General features: G+C 40.5%; 1 protein-coding gene across 3 annotated transcripts in view; it reads right to left on the bottom strand.

Moving 5' to 3' along the window:
• mid2 (midline 2) overlaps nucleotides 1-12,483 on the bottom strand; it is a 151,643-nt gene that overhangs the window by 14,785 nt on the left and 124,375 nt on the right. For all 3 annotated transcript variants that reach the window (XM_061685625.1, XM_061685624.1, XM_061685626.1), the window contains 3 exons: nucleotides 11,121-11,248; nucleotides 9,818-9,961; nucleotides 245-406 (listed from right to left, as the gene is read on the bottom strand). In XM_061685625.1, the coding sequence (XP_061541609.1) occupies nucleotides 245-406; nucleotides 9,818-9,961; nucleotides 11,121-11,248 (434 nt within the window). The remainder of the gene's footprint in view (nucleotides 1-244; nucleotides 407-9,817; nucleotides 9,962-11,120; nucleotides 11,249-12,483) is intronic.

Here is a 12,483-nt window from a genome sequence, read left to right as displayed (position 1 = left end):
TTAAAATGACAGGTGTGCAGATGGACACAAAATTGTGTTTGTATCATCTTTTGCTTCAATAGCGAGAGTGAGAGACAGAGACAGAGAGAGAGAGAGCTAGAGGAAACAATGGAATCGTATGAAGAGAACATTGATGCAGTGGTGGCCTGTGCAGAAAAATACAAACTAAAAGCTATCAAAAACCAAGCTAATAAGGCTTGTAAATATTCATAGAGAAGCTGCAGACAAGTGCCACATGACTTACTGTTGGTTTTGAGGCGGGCTGGCTCGCTGTTTCGGCTTCCTGCCTGGTTGATAGCCTTGACGAAGAAGACGTAGCGGGTGCCACTCTGCAGGCCGTGCACCGTGTAGTGGTTTTGCTTGATGTTGGGCACAATCATCCAGCTGTCGGCAGAGTTGTACAAACCTGGCGCACACGCAGAAAAGAACACACTCACTGAGCGCCCATGTTATGCTAACAATGAAGGTTAGGCTTAGTAGTTCTCTTTGATTTTCAACTGTGAACAACAACATTCTCCCTCAACTTTAACCAGACCTCCGTTTATTCCACTCAAAGCACAACGAGTCATCGTACCGTGCAAAAGCTTGACGAGCCCACAACCTCAGGTGTTATGCAACATTTATGTGCACATACTGATCTGTCCCATTACCTTTCCATCAGGTTTAATATGCTATACACCCCCCGCCCCGGGCCGACTTCGTAACGCTCATTATAGTGAATCACGATACGACGGAGGGGGTGGGGTGGGTGCACTACAAGCCTGGGGGTCAAAGAATGTGATAGCTTGTCATGCTCAAATATCTGGAAACACAGGCCATGATAACAGAGCCTCTCGTAGGCAGAGCAGAGGGATTTTTAGTATACCTCGGCTGAATCGATGCAATGTGCCTATATATATGTATATATAGGCCACTTTTCACCACAATGTTGCTCATGCTGTATTTTAACCTTGGCTTTCCTGCCATGTCAATGTGCTATTCTCATTTTGAAGCATTTAAGTTTTGTCTCTCAAATACTGTAATAACAAATATTGAATATAAAATGAATTAAAATGCTTGAGTAAAGAATGCTTTGCCAGTTGACTTTATTGTTAGGGGCCACCAAAGTATGTCTGATTTAAGGTCCCTGTAAAGTGTCTTGGAAATTTGACAAACCACAGAGACGAGTGTCGTTTACAATCCTGCCAAATTTGAGTGATAAAAACAAGTATGTAAAATGAGGCTTCAAAATCGTGAAATAACAAGCCATTCTCTCCGCTCTTGAACACTGGGTGTTCCCACTGAACATGCTGAAACCATGCGCTGATTAAATGTCTATCAAATATCACAACTAGCCCTGGAAAAATGGATGCTACTTTGTCTAGCGAATTTGTTTTGTCTACACATACAGTAACTACAGGTTTGAGCCACAAAAATATACAGTATATGCTTAAAGCATCCTGTGACTGGAATATATCTTCAAGGTCGTTGTGGGTTTTTTTCCACGCTGCGACAAGGACACGCTCTAAAGCGGTCACGCCATTGGACTATCCAAAGGGAAGTATTTTTGGGGGTATAGGTATAGCTACCTAGCTAACTGCATGTCACAATTGCGCTGGATAACCACTAAAGTGAACATCAGGACATGGTGGAGGAACGGCGACAGTTTTTAAACACTGTTTTAAATGCAATCAGTGCACGATTGGTTCAGCTTTCCCGAGCTTCGAAGTTACTTTATTTGCGGTGGGCCGCTCGGACCCGGTTCTGTGCGCCAACATCTACCGACCTCCTACATACAATATGGACTTTTTAAATCACTTCTCTGACTTTTTGGGCGAAATCATGCTCAAATACGATTGTGTTCTTTTTTTGGAGGTTTTAATATTCATGTATGTTGTGCTGATAAACCATTGTGAAGGACTCTTTCAGCCTGATTGACTCTTTTAATATGGTGCAGTGTGTGTCTGGTCCCACACACGAACATGGGCACACATTAGATTTGGTCCTTTCTTATAACTTGTCTGTTTGCAACCTTGAAATCTCCGACTACGTGACTGCTGATCATATGTCTGGACAGTATTATTTGAAGTGTTTTTCTCTTGTGATATTTGTACTTCAATTTGCCGTGCCTGGTCGGAGCCGTATAATTTGTAACCCTTTCACCGCTGCATGGTTCTCTGTAGCTTATAACCAGCTCTCTGTTGCGTATGATTTACTCCGTGTAGTGTAAACACAGAGGAGCTCAGGTCTTGGTTCCACTCCTGGACTCTGTGGCTCCTTTAAAAACTGCGCAGCCCAAAATAAAAACTGAGCCCTGGTTTAATGACACAACTTGCGGAGCTAGGCGGGAGTGCCACAAAGACAAATGCAGGTGGACAAGGACAAGCTGCAGGTCTCCCAAAAAAATAAAAAAAACTGTGGGCGATGTTATCAAAAGGAGGCCATTAAGGAGGCCAAAAGAGAACACTTATCAAACACCATCCAGTTAAATTGCCACAACCAACGTGTGTTATTTAAAACAATTGACTCTGTCTTTAACCTGTTTGTACAGAGCCATCCACCGAAATGTGCAATAGCTTCCTTCATTTTTTTTTATTGATAAAGTTGCTACTACTAGGGCCCTCATTTCCAACACTGCCTCTGACCTCTCTGATCCTGTACCGTGTTCGGCTGTTTTTAGTTCATTTGAGCCTAAAGTATTTCTTGTTTTCAGAAGATGCGGTTGGTCAGATTAAGCCATCAGGCTCCATCTTTGACTCTGTCCCTCCTTACTTTTTTAAAGAGGTCTATCAAGTATAGGACGGTCGGTTTTGACTATTATTAACGGCAGTCTGTCCTCTGGAGTTGTCCTGCAAAGTTTTAAACATGCTGTTGTACAGCCACTGCTTAAGAAACCTGGCCTTGATTGCAATGTGCTAACCAATTTTAGATTTTATCTCCAAACGTCCTTTTATTTCAGAAATCTTGGAAAAAGTTGTCCACATTCAACTAAAGGATTTTCTGGTTGAGCATGACATCCTAGAGGTTTTTCAATCTGGTTTTAGAAGACTGCATAGCACATAGTCAATTTTGCATAAAGTTGTAAATGACATTCTCTTGACAAACGACTCACAGACAGTGATTATGTGTGTCCTGTCCTGCTGGACCGAACTGCAGCAGTTGATAGAGTAGACTACAGTATCCTCATGGCCCAATTACAGTACTCTGTGGGCATTAGCGGTAGCACGGTAGAGTGGTTTAGATCCTATCTGGCAAACAGAACTGTGTGTGAGCCTTGGTAGTTCTGAGTCCCTCTCGGCTCCACTGCGTTCCACGGGGTTTCATTTTGGGGCCACTCTTCTTTTCTTTATATTTGTTGGTCTTAGGTTCTATCCTGAGAAAGCATTGGTTTTCGCTTCACTGTTATGCTGACGAACGTCAGATTTGTCCATCCAGCCATCCATTTTCAACACCACTTATCCTGGTTAGGGTCGCTGGAGCCTATCCCAGCTGACCTTTGGGCGAAAGGCGTACTACACCCTGAACTGGTCGCCAGTCAGTCGCAGGGCACATATAGACACGGACAACCATTCACACTCACATTCACACTGTCACTGAGTGAGAATTGAACCCACGCTGCCCCCACCAAAGTCAGGCGAGTGTACCACTACACCATCAGTGACCTAAATCAGATTTATGTCCCTCTGAAAAAAAGAAAAATGCTTTCTCAGTAAAACGATTTCTATTAAGTCTCAAAGAAATTAAAACCGGGATGGCCATCAACCTTTAAATTGAAACTTTAATGGGGGAAAAAAATTACGCTACAGTGTTTGGTCCAAGTGGCTCTTGTAAATCCTCACTTGTTGACAATACGCACAGGCAACAGTTTTGAACGGTTTTAAAATGGACAGTAACTTTAAATTGGCACAGTAGTCAAATCCAGCTTCTTTTACGTTAGGCAGCTGGCACAGGTAAAAACGTTCCTTCCACAAGAGCACTTAGAAACACTAATCCATGCCTTTGTTACATCTCAGATGGTTTCTTGTAATACACTTTATTTTGAAGTGAGCCAGTCCTCCCTTAAATGTCTCCAGTTGGCTCAAAATGCTGCTGCTCGCCTCCTAACTGGAGTACTTAAGAGGGAGTACATAACTTGGGTCCTGGCTGCCTCTGCATTTTACAATACATTTTTAGATTATTTTATTTGTTTTTTTTGTCTTGCCCTGCCTACTCTATCACTACGTCCCTGCCACAGGTCAGCTGATCAGCTGCTTCTTGAGGTACCAAGGTCTAGGCTAAAGATCAGAGGGGATAGAGCCTTTCTGTCATTGATCCCATGTTATGGAATGACCTCCCTCTGCACATCAGCGAACCCCCATCACTGTCCATTTTTAAAACCTGTCTTAAAACCCATTTTTATTCTCTGTCTTTTAACCCGGCTTACGATTCAGCATCTGTTTTAGTGTTTTTAGTGTTTTTCTGTTGGTTTTTGTTTTAATTGTTTATTTTAAATTGTTTTTATTTCCTAAAGTTTGATTCTTATGTGTGTCCAGCACTTTTTTCAGCTGTGGTTGAATATAAAGTGCTTGATAAGCTAAGCACTAAGGAAACACCAAAAACAAAGCCTCCATTGGTAGAAATGTACATGCAGTACTTATTCTTACATTTTTTAAATTATAATTTCCTTGTTGTCTTACCGTAAGTAGACAATGTCAGTGAACTACGATGTCAGCCAGCTTGTCAACAATAATTTATCACTACGATTATCTTTAGATTTGCATCAATTGCCATTAATGAACACATTCAAATGCCACATAAAACAAAGCATTTTGTTAAGTCCCATTACAGTTGGGATTAAGCTTTGTAGCGTACAGTTAAACCTATAATAGCAACTTCTTTTCATCATTCTGTTTCTTAAATCTTTTCCTGCGGTGGTTAACCGGAACTCTGGGCACAATCCTGACTTCAAACCTTCTGGGACTTAATGAATTATTTAGCGGGGTGGCAACAGCATACATACATAAGTAATAGTGTAGAGTCTTCTTGTAAATATAAATACTTCACAGGACGCAAATAAGGCCATTAAATGTGAGGCACTTTAAAGAATGAATGAGGTAAGGGAACTCTTAGATGGAGAGTTATTTAGAAGTGACTGAGATGCAGAATTTGGGCTTCCTTTCATAATTGAATGTTGACCACTGAGAACGATTTACCTCACAAACATTCTTATGTTAATGTGGTATAAAAAGGTTATAAAATATGATGCTTTCAAAGAGGTAATGTGTGGAAAATATGTTTGTGCCGATTTCTGCACTCAATTGCACCTTTTTGCTGAATCAATTTAGGTCAGTACACAGCAGTTTGGTATCACATCTTGTGTGAACAAAAGGGCTTCCTGGCATCAGCTTCACAGCTTTGTAAAACATTGTGTCTTCAAAGTAAGGCATAGTAACAGGAAACTGGGAGACCAAAAAGAAAATGAATAATTGTGTCCTCGACAGATGATGTGAGCAGAACACATGCTAGCTACCCAGGGAGAAGACGACAGTTTGTCTTTGATGATGCAACACTGAGTTCAAGGTGATATTGTGTATGTGTGGGCAACCATAGCCTTGTGTCCTAATGATTGTCGCTCCTCCAAAATAGGATTATTGTTCTGTGAAAAACAACACACTCTAAATGGATACTGAACATTAGAGGGCCTTGGTAGCCAAGGTTGAAACTTTGCCTGTTCTGCATGTTAGTTACAACCCAATAGTTCTTATAACTTAACGATTTCTGTATTTTGTCATGAAAGTGTTATTCGTTTTTAATGTTATTTAAAGATGGGTTTAAATCACCACATTATTTGTGTTTGTATATGTGTGTGTGTTAGATAAAACGCAGGTGCACATAAACAGAAGGAATACAAATTAGCACCAGAATCCTGATTGTAAATTTGCCAAACATTGCAACAAAGGGCAGTTTTGTTTTCATAAGTGTAGACGCATAATAGATCAATAAACCCATAGCTATTGTAATACTAATAATGACCTGCTTTTCACCTGTAGTCGGACACTGAAGCCCAGGCTATGGATACACATTAAACACGCAGCTTGATGTATTCCTTCCTTTAAAAAAAAAAAAAGAATAAGCAGGCAATTTAAATTGGCAATACAATTTGAAGATGATGGTGATGGTATCATGCGATAGTAAGAAAAGAGAGCATGTAAAGAACACCACAGGGACCGACACGGAACGTAAGTTATTAAAGATGGTAACTGATGGGAGGAGCACTACAGGGAACAAATGTTGACTGAACTATCGACAATGTCTATTTAGCTTACACATATATATTTTGATAATGTGTGTATGGTTGAAATTGCATAAGAAAGAGGACATCTGGCTCCTTTGCAAAGGAAATACTGTATATAAAAATGTTTTTCTAGATGCTCTCTCTGAGTTCTTTGTTGGCAAGTTGGCCCACTTAGAAGCGCTCTTGTTTCCAGATAATGCCTGGATCAGACTACAAGACAAATTTGGTCTTTTCCGATTGCACTATGTCAGGCTAATGCCATTAAATCTTGCCGTCTCTCGGTCAAACAGTGGAAACACTACACGACGTATTCCGATACCATTGTATATCATCTTTTACTATCACAGGGCTTTATCTTGTCAAATGAAACACTGTCAGAGAGGCGGAACCAGAAAACGTGTGACCGGGCAATGCGACTGGATACACACGTTACCATGGCGACGTCAACAACAATGTGCCGTGCCAATGTATTGTGTCGGGTGAAAAAAGAACAAAATGAGGAAAAAACGTGGCGGTCATCACCGGTGCTCGGGAGAGGAGGTTCTTTCAAAGACTGCTTGAGGTGTGTTTCCATACTTTTAATACGATATGGCTCGCAAGCAGGCAACAAAACATTATGTAGCCTAGCAAGCTAGTGCTAGCATTAACAGTTGTACGTAAACAAGCCGGTGTTCTGTCGAATCATGCTCTAATGCTTCGGTAAACATTGGTTTGTGCGCGTGAATAAATGTTGACAACGGCGTGCAAGTATGGCGACAACGGCAAGCACGGGAGACAATGCGCTAGTCACAATACACAATCCTGTTGGTCGGCGTCGAGGTGCGCCATCGGAGAGTTGTCGTTGATATGTCACACTACATGGAAGATATAAAAAAATAAAAAATAAATATCATAGGCCCATCGTAGGGCCAAATCGTTGGTCATGGATTATGTCACAGTACAAGAAATGTTGTTGTTCCCGACAAAATATTTCGGGCCCGATCTAGGAAATCGGCTGTGATAGCTAATCGGGCCAATATTGGGGCTAAAATCGTGTAGTCTGATCCAGGCATAAGGTTTCTATCATAATGTATTAGGCTTTATCCTAAACCTGGAAAACAAAACCACTCATATGCCAAATTAACATGGAAAGGACTTCAAATTAAAGTTTATTTTCACATGCGAGCATCAAGATAAAGAAAGAGCCATGAAATGCTGGGGCTCTGATATCCAACGGAAAAAGATGCTGGGAAAAGGCTGAAAAAAGACAAAATGTTTTCACAAATGTAACAATTAAATAAACCTCCACTACATTCAGACGTGCTACACTTTCACTTTCAGTTTATGGCTTTTCATGGAAGACAAAATCAGTGATTGTTGTATAGAGGCCAAGGAAGGACCATGCAGACTGATAACAGAAACTTAAAGGCAGACTTAAGAGGGTGTAAAAAAGAAAAAAAAAAGTTGAAATGATGGTCATGTGCAATTTTAGAACCTGATCAATTAATAAGCAACTGTATTAAATTTTTAACACTTTCAAAGATGTGATTTTTTTTCTGGTACTGATCCAAATTATTATTAAGATTAGCAGCAGTTTCTTTGATCCAGCATTGATACATATCGTAAAACCAAAGTTGACTCACTGCCAACGATTTACTTGAAACTTGCAAAAGTATCCATCCTTCCATTTTCCATACAGCTTATCCTCACTAGGGTCGCGGGTGTGCTGCAGCCTATCCCAGCTGACTCTGGGTGAGTGAGTTCCTGAACTGCTCGCCAGCCAATCGCAGGACACATATAAACAAACAACCATTTGCACTCACATTCACACCTACGGCCAATTTAGAGTTTTCAATTAACCTAGAATGCATGTTTTTAGGATGTGGGAGAAAAGCCAGAGAAAAGCCACACAGGAGAACATGCAAACTCCACAAAGGCGAGGCCGGATTTGAACCTCAGAACTGTGAGGCAGATGAGGCTAATCGGTCGGTCATCGTGCTACCAAGGTAGATACAGTATTATATATTTACAGTGCAAGACCTCTTTCATCTGCTTAGTTTGTGATTTATCGTTCATTTTCGCATGGTTTTTGCTTTCACTTGCTGATTATTTTTTCTGTACTGTGCTCGCACGACTCTGCACAGACAGTTCTTTGTCCCTCCCAGGAGGGCTGAGACCGAGGCCAGGAGAGAGATCAGTTGGTGGTCAAATGGAAGCGTTTAGCCGCTTTGAACGTTTTCAATGGTATAAACCCAAGTGGTGTGGAAGGCCTAATGGTTTCTGTGTTTCTCAATGTCTACTATGACTCTCTCAGGACTGTGTGGCAGCATTGGGCTGAATGCCTGAATCAGACATCATTCATTTGAAATGAATCCTGATGTTTCAAACGGGCCAGGGCACTCCACTTTCATGGCTAGATGGAGAAAAGTCAGGGTGCTCACGAGTAAAGCGAGGAGAGGATGAAGGCATAAAAGCAGCAGATTAAAGTTGAGAAGTGCAGCTGTCTATGTGTGTGTGCGTATAAATGTGTCTAAATGCGCATAATTAAGTAGAATAATCAAGTCATCCTCAGTAAGAGGTATTTTACCTTCATTACACTATTATCCACTCAGACTTTCACGTTCATTCTGTTTCTTCCCCCATGTTGTGCTAAATATAATTTCATTTACTAGTGGAGCAAGAATTTGTTGCAATCATTAGCCCTCCATCCATTTACCGTGCCGCTTATCCTCACAAGGGTCGGGGCCATACTGGAGCCTATCCCAGCTAACTCTTGGCGAGAGGCAGGGTACACCCTCAACTGGTCGCCAGCCAATCGCAGGGCACACATACAAAAACAACCATTCGATTATGAAAAAACTAAAATTGGGTAACAGTATCTTATGTACAGCAATTTCTTTTAAACCTTTAACTTTTAAGTAATTTCAATGGTACACTGGATAGGGTCCCAGCTGATGTCATGTTGACCCAAGATCATGCATTTTAGTGGTCTATAATATTGGTAGGCCAGACTGGATACCTTTCATGTTTTGTATGAGTCAATTCTAACTGCTAATTTTATTGTTGGGGATAAACTTGTTATCTGCTGTCGCTTTAATTCCCATCTTTCGAATATTGGATACGTGACTTCAACAATAGTCATTGGCATTTTATGGAATTTTAAGGCTTCATCCAATATCAGTACTTTAAGTAATTAGTAGTGGCTGGCCAAAAATGTTATTAATGGCAGACCACTACTATTTGGTTGGTTTGAACTGGTGTATCCAGTCAAAGCCTCACTGTGGTTGCTCACGTAGGTACACTTTTACAATTTGCACTATGGATAGATTAGCTCTGTTTCTGTTTAAACATTGAACACAGACAATAGATGGGAGAGAAAATCTAGGTTACCCTAGAATAGAACATAATAAAATATTCAGCATATGGCAAAAACATTGATTGCCCATTTCTTATATTTTCATTTGTGTATAAATGAATCTGCGCTCAACACAGTAACATGCTAAACTCATCATTGGACCACATATGTATGATTGAAATCGCACGGAATTTTCTTTTGTGTGTGTGTGTGTGTGTCACATGACTTACTGATGAAATTAGTCTGGCCAGTGTATATAGTGTATTGCAGCTCATAAGAAGTGACGCTGAACTCGTCCTCCGATGTCCAGTGAACAGTGATGGTGTCGTGTGATGCTGTGCACAGCTCGTCTCTGATGGACGGGGGGCTGGGTGCTGTATGAGAAAGTTGTTTCAAAGTGAATTGACATGACAATGCATTTTGATTATTTTTTCATTCTGGGATAACAATTGCATTTCTTTTCTTCTCGAATATGGCATATGACAAGGTCCTTCATATAGTATTCTTTGGCGGAGATAAATTATCAGAAAATACCAGTAGCATTAAACTGCAATGTTTATCAAATATTTTGTCTAATTTTAAGTAAGATGACCAAAATCCATGATGCAGCATAGTTCTAAACCACTGCAAACTACAAACTTAATAATACACATTATGGTGAATAGATACATTGTTTTTACGATGACGTCATTGTTGGCATCATCGTGGCGACTTGCTGCCAGAGTATTTCGCTGCATGCCTAGCGCCGTTGTATAGTTGTTAAAATGCTGTTTTAAATCAGTTCGTCCCCTAATCCAATAAATAGTTGTAATAACGTGAATGTTAATAGAGTTTATGTGTGTTTATCCGCCCTCTGCAACTTTTGTTGTGTCTTAACTATCTGGGAAATGGAAAATACCTCCGTAAAGCCACAGTGTTAAAACTAAACACTAGGGTGCACCACAGTAAAGGCTTCTTTATACTCGCGTGGATGGCGACCGCACTGACGCACTGGCGAGTGCGGGATTATAAAGAGGCCTTAATACATACATTACTAAAGAACTGGTAAATCTTAGTATTAATAATAATACTGCAGTGTCAAAACTATACACTTGGCTGCATCACAGCCTCAATACTTAGACACAATAAAGGAGTAAATGAATTATAACATTTTAAACCTAAATATGTTGTAAACTTAAAAATCAAAAGATTTAAAACGAATCGATGGCTTTTCTAAAACATATGTACTCATATACCTCATTTCACTGTGAAGGAATGTTCAAACTTTTACTATACCCATGTATAATGCGCACTATTGACGCTTGAAGATTTTTTTGGGTAAAAAATGTGCATTATACATGATAAATTATGGTAGATATCTTCACATCCCTAATACTTATATATTGTGGTAAATAACCCCATTGCAATACCACAGGTAAGGAAAATTACTGAACGACAGACTGTAAAAAGCCCCGATTCAAAGTAAACTTTTTTTTTGTGTTGGACAGTCTGTATATACATATTATTATTATTTATTTATTTTACACAATGTACCTGTTAGGTAATCAAGGCCTTCCAGAATCTTCTTCTCTCTAGAAAAGTCGAGGGCAAAGTTGTCGAAAGCTTCATTCAGATTGACATCAGGGATGAGTACTTGGGAGGAGGCTGTTGCCATGGCAACTCTGGTGGCACATTCAGGAGAGACAAAGAAAGTCAGCGGTCGATTGTAAAAGTAGAACTATTGAAGGCATCAACCACCAGTTCCTATCGCTCCACCTCTATGTAAAACCGACTTAAAATTGTGAAACCCTGTAATGCTGTCACTACCAGAAGCCCATTAATTAGTATGTACAGCGGGTATGGAAAGTATTCAGACCCCCTTAAATGTTTCACTCGTTGTTATATTGCAGCCATTTGCTAAAATCATTTAAGTTCTTTTTTTTTTCCAGATTAATGTACACACAGCACCCCATATTGACAGGGGAAAAAAAACTGAATTGTTGAAATTTTTGCAGATTTATTAAAAAAGAAAAATTTTAATATCACACAGCCATAAGTATTCAGACGCTTTGCACAGTATTTAGTAGAAGCACCCTTTTGAGCTAATACAGCCATGAGACTTTTTGGGAATGATGCAACAAGTTCTTCAAACCTCGATTTGGGGATCCTCTGCCATTCCTCAGAGGATCGCCATTCCTTCTCGCAGATCCTCTCCAGTTCTGTCAGGTTGGATGGTGAACGTTGGTAGGCAACCATTTTCAGATCTTTCCAGAGATGCTCAATTGGGTTTAAGTCAGAGCTCTGGCTGGGCCACTCAAAAACAGTTATTATTATTATTAAAACGGTATTTTAGCTGTGTGCTTAGGGTCATTGTCTTTTTTGAAGGAAAACCTTTGGCCCAGTCTGAGGTTCTGAGCACTCTGGAAAAAGTTTCGTCCAGGATATGCCTGTACTTGGCCGCATTCATCTTTTCTTCGATTGCAAACAGTCTCCCTGTCCCTGCAGCTGAAAAACACCACTACAGCATGATGCTGCCACCACCATGCTTCACTGTTGGGACTGTATTGGACAGGTGATGGGCAGTGTCTGGTTTTCTCCATACATACCACTTAGAATTAAGGCCACCAATTTCTATCTTGGTCTCATCAGACCAGAAAATATTATTTCTCACCATCTTGGAGTCGTTCAGGTGTTTTTTTTTTAACAAACTCCATGCAGGCTATCATGCGTCTTGCACTGAGGAGAGGCTTCCGTCGAGCTACTCTGCCATAAAGCCCCAACTGGTGGAGGGCTGCAGTGATGGTTGACTTTCTAGAACTTTCGCCCATCTCACGACTGCATCTCTGGAGCTTAGCCACAGTGATCTTTGGGTTCTTCTTTACCTCTCACACCAAGGCTCTTCTCCCCCAATTTCTCA

This window comes from Phycodurus eques, chromosome 9 (genome assembly GCF_024500275.1).
Source record: "Phycodurus eques isolate BA_2022a chromosome 9, UOR_Pequ_1.1, whole genome shotgun sequence".
NCBI classification, from domain to species: domain Eukaryota; kingdom Metazoa; phylum Chordata; class Actinopteri; order Syngnathiformes; family Syngnathidae; genus Phycodurus; species Phycodurus eques.
The sequence above is the reverse complement of the archived record's forward strand: the minus strand, read 5'-3'. Positions and strand labels throughout refer to the sequence as shown.